General features: G+C 41.0%; 1 protein-coding gene across 1 annotated transcript in view; it reads right to left on the bottom strand.

Moving 5' to 3' along the window:
- Nucleotides 1–15,562: 15,562 nt before the first annotated feature.
- The window catches only part of PCSK5 (proprotein convertase subtilisin/kexin type 5), a 441,582-nt gene continuing 437,568 nt past the window's right edge, over nt 15,563–19,576 (bottom strand). Inside the window, exon 38 of the mRNA XM_090274186.1 lies at nt 15,563–17,588. Within this exon, the coding sequence (XP_090130312.1) occupies nt 17,185–17,588 (404 nt within the window). The 3' untranslated portion in view covers nt 15,563–17,184. The remainder of the gene's footprint in view (nt 17,589–19,576) is intronic.

Raw genomic sequence — 19,576 nt, 5'->3', positions numbered from 1 at the left:
CCTCATCTTGGACTTCCAGCCTCCAGAACTGTGAGAAATAAATTTCTGTTGTATATAGTCACCCAGTCTATGCCATTTTGTTATAGGAGCCCGAACAGGCTAAGACAGAAACGCTGATGTCAAACTAGACGATCTCTTCCCTCCTGTCCTCTCCCTTTCCCTTTCCTTCGTTTTCTTCTCCCTTCCCCCTCTGCTTTCCCCTCTCTCTCCTCTTTTCTCTCTAATGGAAACAGGTAAGAGCAGTGAATTAGGAGTGAAGAAAATAATTATAAAGTATATGTAATTTTCCTCTTTGGAACTAGATTTGAGATGTCAAATTGCCTGTCTCCAGGATATTGGTATTAACAGAGGTTGTTTTGGTTTTTTTGTGTGTGTTTAAAAAAAAAAAAATATCAGCACTCTAAACCAGTGCTATTTCCCTGGGTTACCCAGGACAACGAGAGGAGCCGAGCTGCTGTTTAGGGGTGTGTGGGAAGGGGGTGGGTACCAGTCCTTATACAGTTAGGAGTCTTGAGCACTCACTGTTGCTGTCTGTAGTGGAGCCTCATCCTAGGACGGGCAAGGATAACTGAACAAATGAAGGAATATTACTTTTCTCTCTTATCCTCTTGTCCAGTGAGCCCATATAGTAGAATTCTCTTAAGTTCAATATAAGTGTGCAATACACTGTGTTATCTTTTGTCTTTTCCATGGCAGATCTAAGCCTCATATGTTACCATTTGGGTTAGAAATCTAACGTTGCATGTAACACAAATGGATTTTGGCCAATTTAAGCAGGAAAGGAATTTATTGTGAGATTCATGGGTAGCTCAGAGAATGGATGGGAAAGCTGGAAACAGGATGAGAAAAAGGGACCTCTGAGCCAAAAGGTTAGAACCAGAGCCAAAAGCACACCACAGACCAGTTCATGGAGGACAGTGCCACTGGTAATGAGTAAGGAGGCTAGAAATCTACACCAAAAGCCACCAGAACCACATCCTCCACATGATTAGCATATGGCTGGCTGAGCTTCAGGCACTTGTCCATTTGTTAGCTATAAGACTGGAGAGGGTGGGGTGCTGGAAAACTGAGTACCTGGTTGTTTCAGCTTCTATACAGAGATATGCTTTTCCACCGAGATTTATATAGTGGGAAATAAATCCCTAAACATAAGGAAGGGTCAGATAACTGGGCAGTTAAAAAATGAAAAAGGACAAATATCTAGTACCATTATCTAACTAAAGGAAGTTATAATCTGAGTACATGCTGTCCATGCACTCCTTCAGCCATTCACTTATATTAAGCACCACTTACACTAAGACTGTTCCAGAGACTTGATTTGCAGGAAGCTCAGGGCTAATGTTCAATCACAGTAGCTCTAATAATCACTTAGAACTGTGATTTCTAAACGTTCTACAGAGATCTCAGGGGCCTCTTGAAAGTGCCCTGGGTGAAGCAAGGGGACCTTGGCCCCTTCCCACCCTTTAAGGTAGCTCTCTTAACTTTTTTTTTAAGATTTTATGTTTTTAGAGAGAGGAAGGGAGGGAGAAAGAGAGGGAGAGAAATACCGATGTGAGAGAGAAACATTGATCAGTTGCCCCTTACATGCATCCCAACGGGGGACTAAACCCACAACCCAGGCATGTGCCCTGACTGGGAATTGAACTGGCGACCTTTTGTTTTGCAGGACGATGCCCAACCAAATAAGCCACATGGTCAGGGCCTCTTTTAACTGTTTTATACCTTTGGGTTCTACTGAAGACTACATTTGATTAAAGGCCTCCATTGCTAAGTAATACTTAAATTTGATTAGCTCACTTGCCTCTTCTCCCTCGAGGTTCCTATTCTTTATTTCCCTGTCAACAATTTCATTTTGTACACATAATAGCAGCATAAGCACCTTTCTGGAAGCAAGTGGATATAAATTCTAAAAGAGTCGTTCCCCCTGGGGCACTGAGAAGATTTCTTGGTGTGGCTTCTGCTTGGGTCCAACTAAAATACCTGCTGCTGAGTCACTCGTAGGAATTCCTGGTGAATCTCAGGGTCCCTCTAGGCTTCTCTGAGCCTTCAAAATATTTTCTGTTGCTGCCCCAGGAATTGTTTTGCTTACAGACTTGCTGGTGTTCCAAATTTATTAAAGGTTCCCCATCTAGTACAGTACTTCTGTCAAATAGTTATTTTTTAAATTATGTTTTTGAATCTGTCTCTTGAAATCAACAAAACTTAATACTAATCTCCTGAGGTTTCCCCCATATTTTAAAACCAGGATTTTCACCTGACTCTTAGCCTGACCAGCCAGACCTGTTCTCTACTATATCCTGTAGACTTAATTTGAATTTTTTTTTAAAGTTTTAGAAGATGGAAGAAAGTGTTATCTTGGATTCAGCCCTTTTGGGACATTTTTTTTTCAGACAGTCTTGCAAAGGGATGGGTAGTATAAAATATCTATTACTGCAGCAGCTTAACTACATTGAAGGTATCATTCACATTCTTTGTAACAATACGGCTTTAGAATTCAAACAGATAACTAAGTGCACATTGAACATTCGAAAGAACAGTACGTGTCCCAAAGTTTCTGTACAGATTCAAGATGTAGGTGGTAACTGTACATCCTCTCCATTTCATCTACAGATCAGCAGTAAGCTGTAGAATTTGTAGCAACAGGAGCTTCAGTGTGCTTTTGTTTATGTCACTAGATGTTACGGTTACCACACTTGAGGTGAAGAAACTGAAAGTCAAAAATAACTCAGTGACTCAAACTGCAAAGGTAGAAAAATTCAGAGCTGAGTTGAAGCCCAGGTCTTCAGCCTATTTCAAGAGGAAAACCATCTTAGCAGCCTTAGGCTTAGCTGCCTGGCACTGTTGACATGTTACACATGGGCCCCTGGGGGCTATGGAGGTTGGGTGGTGGACAAGGATAATCCCTAGGCCTACTGTCGTCGGCAGCAGTCTGTCTCGAGAGACGATGGTGTAGCTTCTTAAGAGTCTATCTGCACCGCCGAGAATGGCTGTGCAGTCCGACTCGGGAGTGACACGGTATCTGTCTCCTCCCGTGTTGAATCGACATCTTGCGATGACGCTGGAGTGTCCTCTCCAGTGAAGCTGAAGCTACAGAGCCTGGGCAGGGTGATACGGAGGGTCTGCTGTTGCCCATGCAGCAGACTCCCCCTCTCTTCGCAGCTGAAGGGTCCAAGGGAAAGACGGAGTCAATACAGCTTGGCTTCAGGTGCGCCGCAGGAGTTGCCAGTGTTGACTACAACGTCGAACCGCCTTAGGGACTCCGGCTCCGGATTTTCTGTCGGGGTTTACTCCCTTAGCCTTTCCCCTGAAGAGGTATGCCGCAAGGCAGCGGAGGTTTTTTGGAGTCAGAGTTTTCCTTCTCTGATGTACCCTGACTGGAAGATCGAACCAGCGACACTTAGCTCGCAGGCCGACGCTCAATCCACTACCAGTTAGCAGCTTTTACAGGACATGGCAGCTCATCCTTTGCTTGTCTCTGGTCCCTACTGGCTGGAGTGTGTCAGGTGCAGGGATAGAGTTAGCAAAGCTGGAGCTCCAACTTCTAGTAGAGGCATCAAAAAAGCAGAAAGTTTGCAAACATATAAACCGTAACTGGACAACTGTGGGCAGGAATGAGGTCTCTGACCCTGGAGCAATCGGGATGTGACAAGGATCCAGTAACACAGACTGGACCAGGAGAGTCAACTAATGTCCAGAGAGAGGGCCCAGGCTTAAGCCCTAAGCCCTGGCAAGCTCCTTGGGCTACTTGTTATTTCATTGGCATCCATCTTTTTTTTTTCCCCCTGTAGAGTCCATCATACACAGATTCTCCACAGCAAGCACATGCTCCCTAGTAATCTGGAAACTCCAGGCTTTGCTCATTTTCTCCCTGTTCCCTCCACCTGTCCACAGCCCACCCATCTGTTCAGTCATGCGAATATGGAACTCTTCATATTCCTGGAAGACCCTGCCAAGGGTAAAATCTTTGCAATAGATGATGCTAAATCCCCCAATATTCCAATACTAGGTCCTAAAATATTCGGGTCATGCTAAGAGAATGTGAGGCCTGTTCTTCCCATCTCCCTCCTACTTAACAGAGGAGTGGGATTGAAGAGGGCAGAGAGGGAGAATTCCTTTGGCGATAAATATCAGTGTGTTCTGTCTGTCATCTCCAAGGGTATCCATCAGAGCTTGTGTCCACTGGGAGCGAGAACAAAAGAATTGTATGAGAAGCTGTAGATAGATTGGCTTTAGATAACAGAGCAGAGAGAGAGAGAGAGAAGGTGGCGTTCTCAGTGGAGGCAGAGAGGGAAGGAGGCAAAGGTGGGTACTTTCACTGGACCAGAAATGCAGACGTGGCTAGAGCCATACCTGAAGAGATAGAAGCCGGGAATGGTGAAGTGACCGGGAAGAGGGCAGAGGAAGGATTTCCAGGAGCCCAGGGTCTGAAGAGTCTGAAGAAGACTTGGGGCGCACTACAGACATTGCAATTGAATTGCCCCAGAAGAGAAAATTCAGAGAGACTACTTTTAAGCTCAACAAGCTCAGGGGCAGCCATGTAGGGCTGGGCTCTTTCCCCTAAGCCAAGGTTTCTAAAGCTGTGTGTTATAAAATCAAATTAGTGGGTTGTGAGCAGCTTAAAAATAATAAATCAGAACATGATAAAAGCTAGATAAGTTGGATAAGTATTTTCTGAAACTTTTGCTGCAGGTTTATAAATAGGTGTTGGCATAGATGTGGTTTTCTTTTATTGTGGCTCACAGTCAAAAAAAGTTTGAAGCCCCTGGTTGGTGTGGTTCAGTGGATTGAGTGCTGGCATGCAAACCAGTGTCACGGGTTCAATTCTCAGGGCACATGCCTGGGTTGCGGGCCAGGTCCCCAGTTGGGAGTGCATGAGAGGCAACCACACAGTGATGTTTCTCTCCCTCTCTCTAAAATAAGTAAGTAAGTAAATAAATAAATAAAATCTTTAAAAAAAAAAGGTTTGAAAGCCCCTGTTTTTACTTACTCTCCTTGTGTTTGGTTCTGGAGGGATTAGACTGCAATCTGGGAGAACAGAAACAAGATCTCAGGATCTAATTTCTAGGCTAGTTATTTTGCCCCTCTGTAGTTTAGTGTTTTGTCTGTGAATCACTGGATAACAATAGTGCCTACTGTATAGGGTTGTTATGATGATTAAAAGGATTAAACAAATTGATCCATGCAAAGTGTTTCTTTTAAATATTTTATTTATTTTTTAGAGAGAGGGGAAGGGAGGGAGAAAGAAAGGGAGAGAAACATCAATGAAAGAGAGAAACATCCATCGGTTGCCTCCCATATGCATCCTGACTGGGGACTAACCCCAAAACCCAGGCAGGTGAATTGAGTGGGAACCGAACAGGCATCTTTCACTCTGCAGGATAATGCCCAACAAACCGAACCACACTGGTCAGGGCCAAAGTGCTTCTAATAGTACCCGAAAAATTGTATGTACTTGAAAAATGCTAATTATTGTTGTAATGGTGTTCCCCAGGCCAAAAATAGCATTGTGCTTTGCTGCCATCTTGAAAGGACACAGCAAAGTGTTCCCTAGATTATACAGGGTGGAAAAAAAATAATCCAAGCATTAATAAGCAATAATCCAGGAATAAACTCTGTGTTTCTCGTACTCACAACTGCAAGCCCACTTTTGCCCCACACAGTGTGCAGAGTCCAGTTTTATTCATCTGCAGATAATGATTTCTGTGAGCAAATAGGCACTTTACAAATATTGTGGGCAAGGGGCACTCTGCTATGTGCTAGGGGTACAAAGTAGAATAAGATGATGTCTCTGATGTTGAGGAACATAGACTCCCTGAGAAATTCCAATTTATTTGGAAGGAATCAGGAACTCTCCTTATCTCACCCAGAGGCAGTAAAGAAGGGAGCATCATGCCCCTTCATTTTTTCTTGTACCTTCAAAATGTGGAGAAAAGAACAGCATAGAAGACTTTTCTGAAAATGCCAAAGGTCTCTAAAAGTCTACATTTGAGGAAAGATTAATTTGTTCTTGTAGACATGTTCTGGTGTCGACTTCATCCTCTTTACTGAAAAAAAAAATTTCAGGAAAGGAATGAGAAAGAAACATGGCTCCAAATGACAGAGAGGAACCTTACAGATTTCTTCTGTGTTTGCTGCTCAGAGCAGCTGGCAAGCAAACAGGAAGAAAGAGCAGGAGACGTGAATGTGGCCTCCTGAGTCATTCCTGTGGCCTCCTCCCTCCTTTCCAACATTGTCCATTCTTCAGCTATGCAGACAGAGCTCTGATGTCATAACTCAAGAAGGTCAGTCTGGGTGAGGGCGCCTGGCCAGCCCTTCCTCCTGCCCCCTCCTGCTCATTAGAGTGTGGCAGAGGTGTCTACAAATAACGGGGTGGTTGGTTTTTGTTCTTGTTTTTAGCCCAGAGGGAGTAGAAACCGGGAAAATGTAAAGAAAATAAAAACGACGGAATTGGGACAATGTAAAGCCCTCCCCAACTATTGCATTGCAAGGAGTATAGAGCTGCACACAGGTGAGGCCCAAGTTCAGAACGTGTGTATGTGTGTCTTATTTATTTATTAATTTTGAATTTTATAAATTTATTTGAGCCAAACTGATGACAATTCTGGGAAGCAAGATCTCAAATACTTTCGTGTATATCTTTTTAAGAGGGCTAACAGTAAAAGTTTATACTTCAGTTCTGCAGTTTACAAGCTTATATATAATACACAAGGCACAGCCTTGTACATTATCTCAAGTGACTTGGCTGTGTCACACAGAGCTAAGATGGAAAGAAAGATAGCTTGCATTTGAAGAGCAGCTCTCTGAATTAACCCTTCATGTCTCAAAAAGAATTCTTCCTTTTCCATACCAAGCCATCTTCTTCAGTGTTTTTCTCCTATCTAAATGTTTTATAGATCTTAAGAAACTCTTCATTCCTTTTCCCTAAAGCTGCCGCTTTTGGTATCTAAACTTTTCAACCCCCTTGGGAGTAGAGGTAGATGTAGTAGCTGATGCATTTTGCAAGCCTCATAGTGATCTGAATACATTAAAGTCATGGTCATGGCTGTGCCTTTTGGGCCATTGCTTGGGTCCCGATGCTTCAGCAGGGCCTCATATTTAGTTCAATGCTCCATTTCTGCCATCTTCAAATTCTTATTAATTTTTACATTGAGAGCCACAAATCATGTAGCCACCTGTGACGAACCCGATTAGTTTTCTGAGAAACCACATGCCAATGTTTGACCTGAGAATATTGTTTGATCCCTCCCAGTTTCCATGGTGTAAGTGACATACCTGCCTAGAAGGGATGACAGGGAGACAGGGAAATAACAACATTGATGTAGCTCATTGCAGTTTACAACAGACATTTACATGCATTATCTCTTAATCCTCACAAGCAAATGTCAGGAGGCAAGCCTATTTGAGGCCATTAGAAATCCATCTATAGAGGATGAAACTGATTTGACAGGCACCATCTCTTTAAAAATCAACAGAAACACAGGACAGAGAAAATATCCAGATGTTACACAGCTGTTCTGCAAAGGAAGTTACAAAGGCAGTAAAGGACTCAGCATGGAGTATGACCAAAGGAATCATGGGAGAGAGAGAGAGAGAAAGACTGTTTTTGGCACATCCTGGGAGCGTCAGGCACAAAGATCCTTCATGATCCCTCACAGGATAAGAAGTCTGGTTAAAAATCTCTTTGTCAGGATTTCTTTAACTGCCTAGTTACTTCTTGATTAGCAATTTGATTTGGTCTTTGTCCTTTTGTTTCAGGAACAGATTGATACTGAAAACACTACTCGAGCCACCTTTATAAGCTTGCTGGCCAGAGACCAGGAATCTGGAACTCAGACCAAAAACGACCTTTTGACAATCCTGCAGTGCTCTGACTGTGGGTTTTTATTTGCTTTCATCTAACTGTCTTTTAAAAAATATTTATTGATTGATTTGAGAGAGAGAGAGAGAGAGAGAGAGAGAGAGAGAGAGAGAGAGAGAGAGAGAGAACTATCACTATGTTGTTCCACTTACTTATATATTCATTGGTTGATTTTTGTGTATGCCCTGGTGGGGATTGAACCCACAACCTTGGTGTATTGGGATGATGCTCTAACCAATGGAGCCAGGGCTCTACCTGATTGTCTTGACTTTCTGATTTCCTGCTCCTGCCTGCCCCCAATCTGCTGCCTGAAGCTCAGGCCACTGCTGCTGCTGCTACTGCGCCCGAGGGCGGGCTGGATGTGACGAGAGGAGCACAGTCAGCTGCAGCCTTGTTCTTGGGGGTGGGAGAAGGCAATGAAGGGTGCTGTCATTAGTTTTTGCTTCCAAAGTTCAGACAGGCCCACTTCCCCAACTCTGTTAGCACGCCACTTTTAAATCTTGCACTGTAAGGGTTTTCCTACATGGATTCAAAGGAAAAGTGACCTAGAAAATGGTTGGATTGCCGTCTTCCTTCCTTTTCTAGTGTTCTCAGCATATTCTTAAGATCACCTATGGCTTTGTAGCCAAACTCTTAACATCTGAGTTTTCCAAGATGTGGGGGAAAAAAAAAGGAATATCTTGTAGAAGCCGAATGCTCTTGGACAATCAAGGTATAAATAGGATTTCTAGTAATAAGAAACTATTCTACTGGGGTGGGACTATGGTCGCTTTTTAGAGAATAAAAAGCTGTGGGGAGACAGACAGATGTGACTAAAGGTCAGGCATTTGGCCAATGTGTTTATTGAATGTATGGCCCTTTAACCAAAACCTTTATCATTTCAGGGAATATTGAATTTAATTTTCTCCTGGTTTTGGAGCAAATCACTGTTTGGGTTTCTGAGAGAACAATCTCCTGTTTCTCTATCTTTTGAGAAATTGTGTAAGAAAATCCAGTTAATGATCTGGTTACTTAAAACCTCTTGTTGGAGTGTTATTTGCTTTTCCAAAAAGAAGAAAACCTTGTGAACAAGCACTGAGTGGGTGTGTCTTTGATACCAGATTATGTGTACAGAGCAAGTTGTCTACTTTTTTCTCCCTCATGGAATCTTACTTCCCAAATCCTTTCAAAATAGGTTATGGGAGGGAGACTATTAAGCTGCTTTCACTGCTAGTAAAATGATATGGGAGGGAGTAGGAGAGAAGGGGTAGGGGGAAGTTAGTACTTATAGAAACACTATGTATACCAGGCACATTCATATGTAATCTTATTTATTCCTCATGGCAACCTTGGGAGAGGTGGAGTTCAAGTTTCCCACACATAGCAGAGTATCAGAGAAGTTCAGTAACTTGGCCAAGATTACAAACAAGAAAGGGTTAGAACTGGAATTCCATTCCAGGAATCTTTAACACCCTTCCTCCCCCAACTCCTGATATTTCTGTTATGTCAAACCATCTTTATATACAAATGAATACAGGAATGGTGAATCTAATCAGGGTCCCCCCTCTGCCCTGCCGCACCAAGATAAAAAAATAAGAGCTTCATACTTAGGAATAGTTAATGAATGGACAGAATGAGATACGAGATGTATTATTGAAACAGAAGTGAGGGCAAAGTTCATCAAGCTGGTGTTGAACCAATGTCTTTAAAAAAAATATTTTATTTGTTTATTTTTAGAGTGAGGGGAAAGGAGGGAGAAAGAGATGGAGAGAAACATTGATCAGTGGCCTCTCATACATACCCTGACCTGAAAACCAAACCCACAGCCCATGTGACCTGACTGGGAATCAAACCTGCAACCTTTCATTTTGAGGAACAATGCCCAACCAACTGAGCCACACTGGTCAGGGCTGAGTCAATGTATTTTACATTCATGAAACTTTACCATTTTTTAAGCTCATTAGTGCTTTGAGAGCCCTGGCTGGTTTGGCTCAGTGGATTGAGCATCGGCCTGCGAGCTAAGTGTCGCTGGTTCGATCTTCCAGTCAGGGTAAATCAGAGAAGGAAAACTCTGACTCCAAAAAAACCTCCGCTGCCTTGCGGCATACCTCTTTAGGGGAAAGGTTAAGGGAGTAAACCCCGACAGAAAATCCGGAGCCGGAGTCCCTAAGGCGGTTTGACGCTGTAGTCAACACCGGCAACTCCTGCGGCGCACCTGAAGCCAAGCTGTATTGACTCCGTCTTTCCCTTGGACCCTTCAGCTGCGAAGAGAGGGTAGGTCTGCTGCATGGGCAACAGCAGACCCTCCATATCACCCTGCCCAGGCTCTGTAGCTTCAGCTTCACTGGAGAGGACACTCCAGCGTCATCGCAAGATGTCGATTCAACACGGGAGGCGACAGATACCGTGTCACTCCCGAGTCGGACTGCACAGCCATTCTCGGCGATGCAGATAGACTCTTAAGAAGCTACACCATTGTCTCTCGAGACGGACGGCTGCCGACGAGTGCTTTGAGAACAAGAGCACAAGAAAGAAGTGATATAGTACAAGTAGGTACTTATCTGCTTGCTTTGTTTATATGGCCTCTTAGTAACTTCAAGGAGCCCAGGTTTGCCTGAGAACTAATGCTCTTTATCAAGTGTTGTGTCTTTGAAATTGAGCTGTGATTTCAAGTTCAGGTGAAAAGTGCTTGCCACTTTATAGACCATAGGCAAGTCGAGATGGAGGCTTGCTGCTTACTCTTATTGAGTTCTGCATATCATTGTAATCTTCCAAACACTTCCCTTAACTTTTATCTCAAAATATCACAAATGCAATGAATTGCTTTCCCTAATGTCTCTGTGTTCCAAAGGTTTTATTGTTTTGTTTTTTTCCCCCCTAAATTATTGCCTTCCCTGGATTCTCCTTCATTTTGTGGTTATTTGTACTGGTCTTGTTTTCAATACTGAAGCTGTTTGAGGGTAGACAATGTTGTTTATCTTTGCTTCTTACAGTTTAGCTTGCATAATTCCATAGGTTTTTAATTTCAGAAATATACTTGAAGTGGTAGTACCCATAAACTTTTATTTCTTGCTTATGTTTATATGTAACGATTATAGCATATTTTGTATAGTCTTTATAAACTTACTTTTAAAGTGTTGTGAAGTAGTTTTAAATTATAAACAAAAATGAACTTTTTTTGTTGGCACTTTGGTTCTGTTTATGTTTTCCAGAAAGGAATTAAATAATTAATGTAGAACATTGAAAAGATTCAACACTTTTTACTAAATTGATTTCCAAAAGAGTTTTGTAGACTATGGTAGTCAGAATCCTAAAATAGCCCCTCCATATTTCTCACTCGAATCCCTAGAACGGTGGATATAAAGAGATACCATGCCTTCAATTATGTTGCATTACAGCCAAAAGGAGATTTGGGTCTAATATAAAACAGAGTTTTCTCCAGCTGGTAGCAAGGGGATAAGTCTGGAAGATTCTGAGCATGAAAAGGATTCAGTGTATGAATGTCAGCTTGAAAGGAAGAAGGAGGGACCCTCATAAGACCAGAGAATGGCTTCTCAGATCTGAGAGTGACCCTGACCCACAACCAGAAAAGAAGACAGGGACCTCAATCTTATAGCTACAAGAAACTAAATTCTGCCAGCAACCTGAGTACCTTAGAAAAAAATTATTCCTCAGAGCTTCCAGGTACAAGCCAGCCTGGCTGACACTTTGATTTTGACCCTGTGAGACCCTAAGCAGAGAATGCAGTCCAGCCCACCTGGACTTTTGACCTATAAAACTGTGAGATAATAAATGGATGTTATTTAAAGCTGTTAATTTGCTGTAGGTTGTTATGCAGTAATAAAAAATGAATATATTGACTTCCTCTATAGCAAATATGTAATACATGAAATAGTCCATGTCAGTATAGGTAGCAATGAAGAAAACTCCAGAATTGGGTGCTGCACTAAAAGTCGTTGCTAAGAAAAGAAAGAAAGGAAAAGTCTTTGCTAATACATTACTGATTAAATTTGTTTTCCTTTGATTGCTGATGGAAACAAGCAAAAAAATAATAATTTTGTGGCCTTCTGATAGCATTGGAGTAGGGGGGCTAATGAAAAAGAGGGATAGGAAATTCTTGGTGAGAGACGTGATATTGAGAGAAAGAAAATAATTACAGAAGAAGCGATTTCATCTAAAAAGAGTGGCGTGTTAAATCTGGTTTGTCCCAGATTATGAAAGCCAATATTAATTTTTTAGGAATTTTATAAGTTAGTTGTTAGAGCTATTATTAAAATATAAGTTCTAAAACTTAAAAAAAATTATATTAAAAACTCAGGTAACAAATATCTAAAACTCATCACTCCCTAGTTATTTTACATTTTATGATTAGCTATACTCTTGAGGTTATTTATATTGAATGCATCTATATGGTAGAAAAGCTATAATGGTTCACTTTACATGTCTTCCCATCTTCACATCAAGAGACATCACATTTGAAGCTTGACATTGGCAATGATGTGATATTTATACCGTGGAAACTGTCAAATGCCTTTTCTGAGCCAATGAAATAACACAGAAGTTTTTCTGAGACGTGGATCAGAGATAAGGACTTTTTCCTACTGGATGTGGACCCAAGAGGATGTGAAGGCTGGCACACTGGCAGCTATCCTGCAAAAGTGAGGAGTGACCTCCAGTGAGAATGGGGCCAATGTAACAAAGGACAGGTGTGAGAGACGGCGATAAACCCATGCCTGATGCCACGGTGGGAGCCCTCTTCCTGGCAGTACCTGGTTCCACCCCTAGCCCTAGACGTTTTGGTTAAGTGAGCCAATAAATTCCTTTAGTATTTAAACTAGTTTGGATTGAGTTTTCTATCATTTTTAACTAAAAGCAGCCAAAAGGATACAATAAATTTGCAACAGGTACCAGAATCACTCGTAGCCACCAAAAAGGCTTGACTGATAAAAATAACTTAGAAGGATGGTAATATTCCTGACCTCAATCTTGTTCTGTTCTTGTATTATAATTCTGTGTTTGACAAACACATATTTACTTTATTTAAGGGTTCAATAAGCCTTATGTATATAATTTTCCTTGCAGGCTGAGATCAGTTCTTATCAATGAACAGTTAGAGTGAGAAGCATTTTTCTCAGACTAACAGCTACCCTGCTCCACTCTCCTCGTCCTCGATATTGAAAAGATTTTATTTTGGATGGCAAAGCCCCAGAAGATGAGTCATGATTTTCTAACCCCCTCACAGCCATCTCATTACCCTTTACCAGATTCAGTTGACCCTTGAACCACTTGGGGGGGGGGGGTGAAAGGGTACCAACTCCCTCAAACTTGAAAATCTGTATTTAACCTTTAATTCTACAGTAGACCCTGCCCATCTGAGGTTAGTTTAACCCACAGATGCAAAACCCACAGATACAAAGAGCCAAGTGTATTTATTGAAAAAAAAATCCATGTATATGTAGACTTGTGAAGTTCAAACCTGTGTTTTTTAAGGGTCAACTGTACTTGCTTTCAAGTGTAGGCATAGGCTAACATGTATGTTTGTGTCTTATTTTTTTTTAAATGTTTAAAAAGTAAAAAATAGTCTATAGAATAAGGATATAAAGAAAATAGTTTTGTACAGCTATACGATGTGTGTTTTAAGCTGTGTTATTACAAAAGAGTTGAAAAGTTAAAAGTTTATAATGTAAATAAGTTATGGGAGGCTAAGGTTAATTTGTTATTGAAGAAAAAATACTTTTACAAATTCAGTGTAGCCTAAGTGTACAGTGTGTATAAAGCCTGCAGTCATGTACAGTAATGTCCTAGGCCTTCACAGTCACGCACCACTCACTCCCTGACTTGCCCAGAGCAGCCTCCTGTCCTGCAAGCTCTCTTCTCGGTAAGTACCCTATACAGGTGTACCACTGTACTTTTACTGTAACTTTTCAATGTTTAGATACACAAATAGTATTGTTATAATTGCCTATAGTACTTAGTACAGTAACATGCTGTATAAACTTATAGCCTGGGAGCAATAGGCTATATCATATAGCCTAGGTGTGTAGGGTGTGTAGGAGGCTGTACCATCAAGGTTTGTGTAAGTGCATTCTGTGATGTTCACACAACAATTGCATGGCCTAAAGACACATTTCTCAGAAAGTATCTCCATCATGAAGTGGTGCATTATTGTACTAGTGCATAAAAAGTGCTCAGAAATAGTCTGTTAATAAGTCCCCATAGAATTATCTGGTCTTGATTTAATTTTATTTCCAATTTAAAAGTTATTTTCTATGAACTGGAACCCTGTTGCCCAGCTTCTTGATGTATTTTCAGTTTACAAGGATACTCTTAATATTTCCAAGTTACTTGCAAACAGAAAACCAAAAAGTGTCTATGTTTACCAATCATGTATTTACCTGTTTTGACATTTATTAGCACAGTATTCAATAGAAGTTGAGAATAATGTGATGTGACTAAAATCAAAGAAGAAAAGATGTCAAACTGAACCAATACACAGCATGAACCTTCTTTTCAGGCTCTCAAAGAGTAACAACAACATAATTGTTCTTAGTATTCAAGGTCATCCTGACCTCATTTAATCCTTAACTGTGTATCATAACCCCTCCCCCTTTTCTTTTTTGACAGAGATTTCCAGGCTACACAAAGAAATGTCAAACTCAGTCTATCAGAGCTTTAGAATCATCAGGAGAAATGAAAAACACAGTATAAACAAAGTTATTTATTTTTATAGGCTACACTTTGTAATCACACAGCAAGAGATGAAAATTCTTCCATTGATATAATGGCTATCTTACATGTATTTTAATTTTTTTCCCCAAGAATCATGAAGGGAACTAACAGAGCTTCAAAATATTTTAAAGAAATTGTTTTAAATGATCAAAAATCTTGGAAGCATATCACATCTGTATGTGATACACATGATCTCTTAAGAATTTTTTAAAGATGAGGTCAATAAACTACAGTCTATTAGCCAGTTCTGGCCCATTTCCTGTTTTTGTACTTCCCTAAGCTATGACAGGTTTTTATATTTTTAAGCGATTAAAGAAAAAAAAAATCAAAAGAAGAATAACATTTTATGACATTTAAAAACTATCTTAAATCCAAATTTTAGTGTCCATAAAGCTTTATGGGAGCACAGCCCACCCATTTGTTATAGATGGGCTTCATTCATGCCACAGTGGCAGAGTTGAGTAGTTGTGCAAAGCCTAAAGTATCTACTATTTTGCCCTTTCCAGAGAAAGTTTGCCAACCTTTAAGTTCATTCCCCTAAATAAACACTGAGGCCCTGGCTGGTATGGCTCAGTCGTTTAGAGCGTTGTCTTGTAGCTGGAAGGTTGTGGGTTCAATTCTGTGTCAGGGCACATACCTAGGTTGTGAGTTCATCCCTGGTCCAGGCACAGGTGCTTGCAACACGCCCCCAAACACCCACCTGCCACAGACAATCCCTGGTCTGGCACTGATCCCCGGTCTGGGCTTGTATGGGCATGTTGTGCCAATCACATGATGTTTCTCTCTCTTCCTCTCTCTTTCTAAAAGCAATGAAAAAAAAGTTGTTTGCTGAGGCTAAAAAAAAAAAAAAAAATTTAAATGAAAAAGAAACATTGAGGTCTTCCATAAACTGAAGACTTCACAGAAATTTTTTGTGTCAGTGACACATCATGTTTAAAAAAAGAATCAAAGAAAAGGCACAGGTTTAGTAAAGGTAATACAGATAATATCACAAAATAAAATAATAAACATGTCTTTATTAGGTTTAGAACATTTCTTTTCCCACTTTATGCCAGTGTAGCATAATTATTGAGAACATGTAATATAGGGTCATTCTTTTTCCTTGAATCTTGATTAGCTTTCTATGACCTTGAGACTAGTTACTTAACCTCTCGTAAGCCTTGAGTTTCCTATAAAAACAGAGTGATAGTAGTACCTACCCCATGAAGTTATGGTGCTATTAAGTGGGGTGATTTTTTTTGGAAAGGTATTATTTAGCTCAGTACCTGACACATAGCAGGCGTGCAATAGATTCTTTACTAATTACCATCATCATCTGAAAATGTCACTTTCTAACCAGAAAGCAGCTGTCCATTCTTGCTACTGCTTCTAACTTGTGTTTTGACAAGGAAATCCATAAAATCCTACTCAGGTAATTTCACACAGTAAAGAATCCCATTCTCTGTATTATCTGCAGGAAAACTGTCCCAGGCAGGTGCATGAATTCAAGCATGTACTTGACAGAAAAGTAGAAAAAGGGAGGCCTAGAGTATCTAGAGACAAAAATCACAGGGACAAAAATGGTTAGAAGGCTGGTCAGCAGCTGGATTAAGCTGGTGAGTAAAAAAGTTAGGATTTTCCATGTGAGACTCCATTCCAACTTTTTCTCTGGGGAGTTCACAGTTCTGTGACAGACTATTGATGAAAATTCGGATTTAGTAGCTAAACTCTTTTTTTTAAGAGTTTTGGTCATTTTATCCATTTTATGTTAGGTTAACATGGCCATTTTGTTTTTATTACTCAATGTCTTAGCTGATGTTTCCAACCAGAAATGCTCTTAGGAAATCATGAGGGTATAACGCTGCAATTCTTGGAAAGTTAGCGATTTCCTTCCTACCAGGTTTGCTGCCGTCTCCTGCCTGAGCTTGCTTTGCCCTTAGAAGCATGATGACTCTGAATTAATGCAGACAAACCAGAGCCAAGCAAACACATGATTCCTCAGCTGTGAGGCTACCCCCTTTTTCTTTCTTCATCTCTAAATAGGTTGTGACTTCCTCAGCAGCGGTGGTCTGTTTTGCTCACCAGGGGCGGTCTGGAGTCAATTGTTAAATGGCATGAGGAGGAGAATTTTCTTTCGCTGCCCTTACAGAATGGATCTCTGCCTAAAGAGAGCTATCAGGGGAGAAAAATTCCCTAAGACAAACAACTCTTTCATCTTCTCATCCCCAAAAATCATTTACAGAAACGTCAGAATTCCAGAAGGCAGTAGATATCTCACATGACAGACATAAAACAGATTTTCCATAGGTCTGCTTTCTTTTTGGAAAAACAAATCACATAAAACAGTTTGTACAAACCTTACTTGTTTTTACTTGCTCATTTTGTATTTTGACATATTGTTTTGAGGAAAATCCCTCCAGATTTTATTTGTTCTTCAATTATGGTCGAACAATTCTGGTATATTGGGTTTAGTCACTCAAAGGAAGAACAAAATATTTCAGCATTTTTACATAATCTAGTTGGAATCATGGTGAAGAAGACAAATACACCCACACATCAACCTAGTGTGTGAGGATAAAACCCAAAGCTGTATTGCTCACAGCATGCCTGTGAGTGGAATGGGGTGGGGTGGCCTCTGTTTACTGGTAGGAGTAGCTCTCATCATCGTATTCCAGCTCATCTTCATCATCGTCATCCAGCAGCCCATACTTAAATTTACGGTAGACAGTGCCATCTTGGCCCATGTAGACTATGTCATCATCGTCATCCTCATCATAGTCACGGTCCATGTACTCGATCACCTGATCCTCTTCAAAGCTGGTGCTCTCGCGATAGTTGCTCTTATAGGAGTAGGACCTGCTAGGGTCAGCCAGCTTTTCATAGCCTGCCTTCTCTGCTGGCTTGGCTGGGCCCCGCGATTTCCTCCAGATGATCACAGCTACCCCAAGCAGAAGCACCAGCATAATGAAGGAGCTGATGAGCAAGGCTGTCTTGGAATGCTCAGGGGTAGACTCGCTCTCACTTGCTCGAAGGATGCACTCATCTGTTGGAAGATGACCCCAAAGGAGGAGAGGAGAGAGAACGAATGAGAGAAAAGATGGAATGGGAAAAATTAGTTTCTGAGGTTAAGAACTTCACATCTGTCTTTTAAATCTAAAATGGTCGAATCACTCTTTGATTTTCTTAAAAGCCATGCTGCTCTGCAGAACTGCAGTGTGTATGATATGAGGGTCCCCCATCTATATCAGATGATGTCATCAAACGCTTCTGGAATGAATGTCAGTTTGAGATCCAAAGGGAGCCCTCTGCATCCCCATACCTCATGGGTCAGTTGCTAAATGTCCAACTTTACCAATCGATTCTTCTATTTTTTTCTTGCGGAAAAATATTCCATTGTGGACCATTATTCACTAAATGCTAAATAAATAACTTGGACGCTTGCTAAGACTTGAGACCTCTCCCCAGCTACTCTTAAACCCGGTCCAGCACAATTGTGTCACCATTCAAAGACAGGAGAAGGCCCTGGCTGCTGTGGCTCAGTGGATTGAGCATCGGCCTGTGAGCCAAGTGTCTCTGGTTTGATTCCCAGTCAGGGCACATGACTAGGTTGCACATCAGGTCCCCACTTGGGGGCACGAGTGAGAGGCAACCACACAGTGATGTTTCTCTCCCTCTCTCTCTCCTTTCCCTGTTCTCTAAAAATAAATAAACAAACAAATTAATTAATTAAAAAATTAAAAAAAAACAAAGACAAGAGAAGATTATTTATAAAACTATTAACTCATTTCTGTGTGGGACCTTAAATTTACTTGAGTCAGCCTGTTGCTTGACAGTTGAGAAACTGAGGCCCACAGAGAGAAAGTGAATTTTCACAATGGCAGAGCCAAGGGCTTGTTTGGGGAGCCATCAGAATTCAAACCCAGGAATCCTAACTTCATGATATAGACTGGAGATGTTAGGATAAAACACTCTGACACACTTCTGGGTGTTCTGTGGCCCTAATCTGGCAGGGAGATAAGTGCCACCTTTACATTTCTTCTATCATAATTAAGATGACTGAAGTTGAAAGCTCTGCCCGTCATTCATCAGCCTCTGTTTTGATGCCTTAATTGAGAATGTGGAATAACCAAAACTGTCACAGAAGGAGAGATGAAACCATAACTTCAGCAATGAGTTCCTTTTTCTTACTTTTCACCCATTTATTCAGGTGGTATGACTTGGGTAAGTTACCTACTTTTTTAAAATCTCTTTTTTTAACACACCAAATGGGAGTTCAAAAGAAAGTATAAGAGAACTGGAGAAAAAAACTAGCAGGCCATATTGGATGTACAACCTGAAAATACACAGTTTTCCATAAATATTTTTTGAACCATCTGAGTCTGCCTCCAGGACTATTTTATGAGAGATATTAGGTACATTCTACATACTAGTTTAATGATATAATACTGCTGCCAATTATTTTAAGGGTAATTATTTTTGCTTATTAGATATTGGCTGATTACATGCGACAGATACCGTGTCACTCCCGAGTCGGACTGCACAGCCATTCTCGGCGGTGCAGATAGACTCTTAAAGAAGCTACACCATCGTCTCTCGAGACGGACAGCTGCCGCCGCCGCCGCCGCCGCCCCCGACGACGACATGCGACTCATTTCCACTATATCTTTCTCTTTTTTCTAGTGATAAACAAGTTTTCTATTTTATTGTAACTTTCATTCTCATGGGATTTTGCCCATTAAGCAGAGTTTCTTCTTCTCAAGTAACAGCACTATCATTATGCCTTTCATTAGCAATATAGTACAGAATTTTTCCCCAGAGGAAATATTAAAGCATCAGAGGGATGGATACGAAATCGGTGTGTGGTACTTGAAGATGAATACTGCCCGAGGCAGGAGAATCAATAAAAGACCTTTCAAGGTTGGTTCAATTACTAGGGCGCCATATGAAATCATGTCTTACTGCCCTACAATCTTAGATCTGCAGAGTCAAGGGTGGCCTCTGTGATCTGGCCTCAGTAAAGAATGAGTAGGT

This window comes from Furipterus horrens, unplaced genomic scaffold (genome assembly GCF_987537825.1).
Source record: "Furipterus horrens unplaced genomic scaffold, mFurHor1.1.pri manual_scaffold_4, whole genome shotgun sequence".
Classification (NCBI taxonomy): Eukaryota; Metazoa; Chordata; class Mammalia; order Chiroptera; family Furipteridae; genus Furipterus; species Furipterus horrens.
The sequence above is the reverse complement of the archived record's forward strand: the minus strand, read 5'-3'. Positions and strand labels throughout refer to the sequence as shown.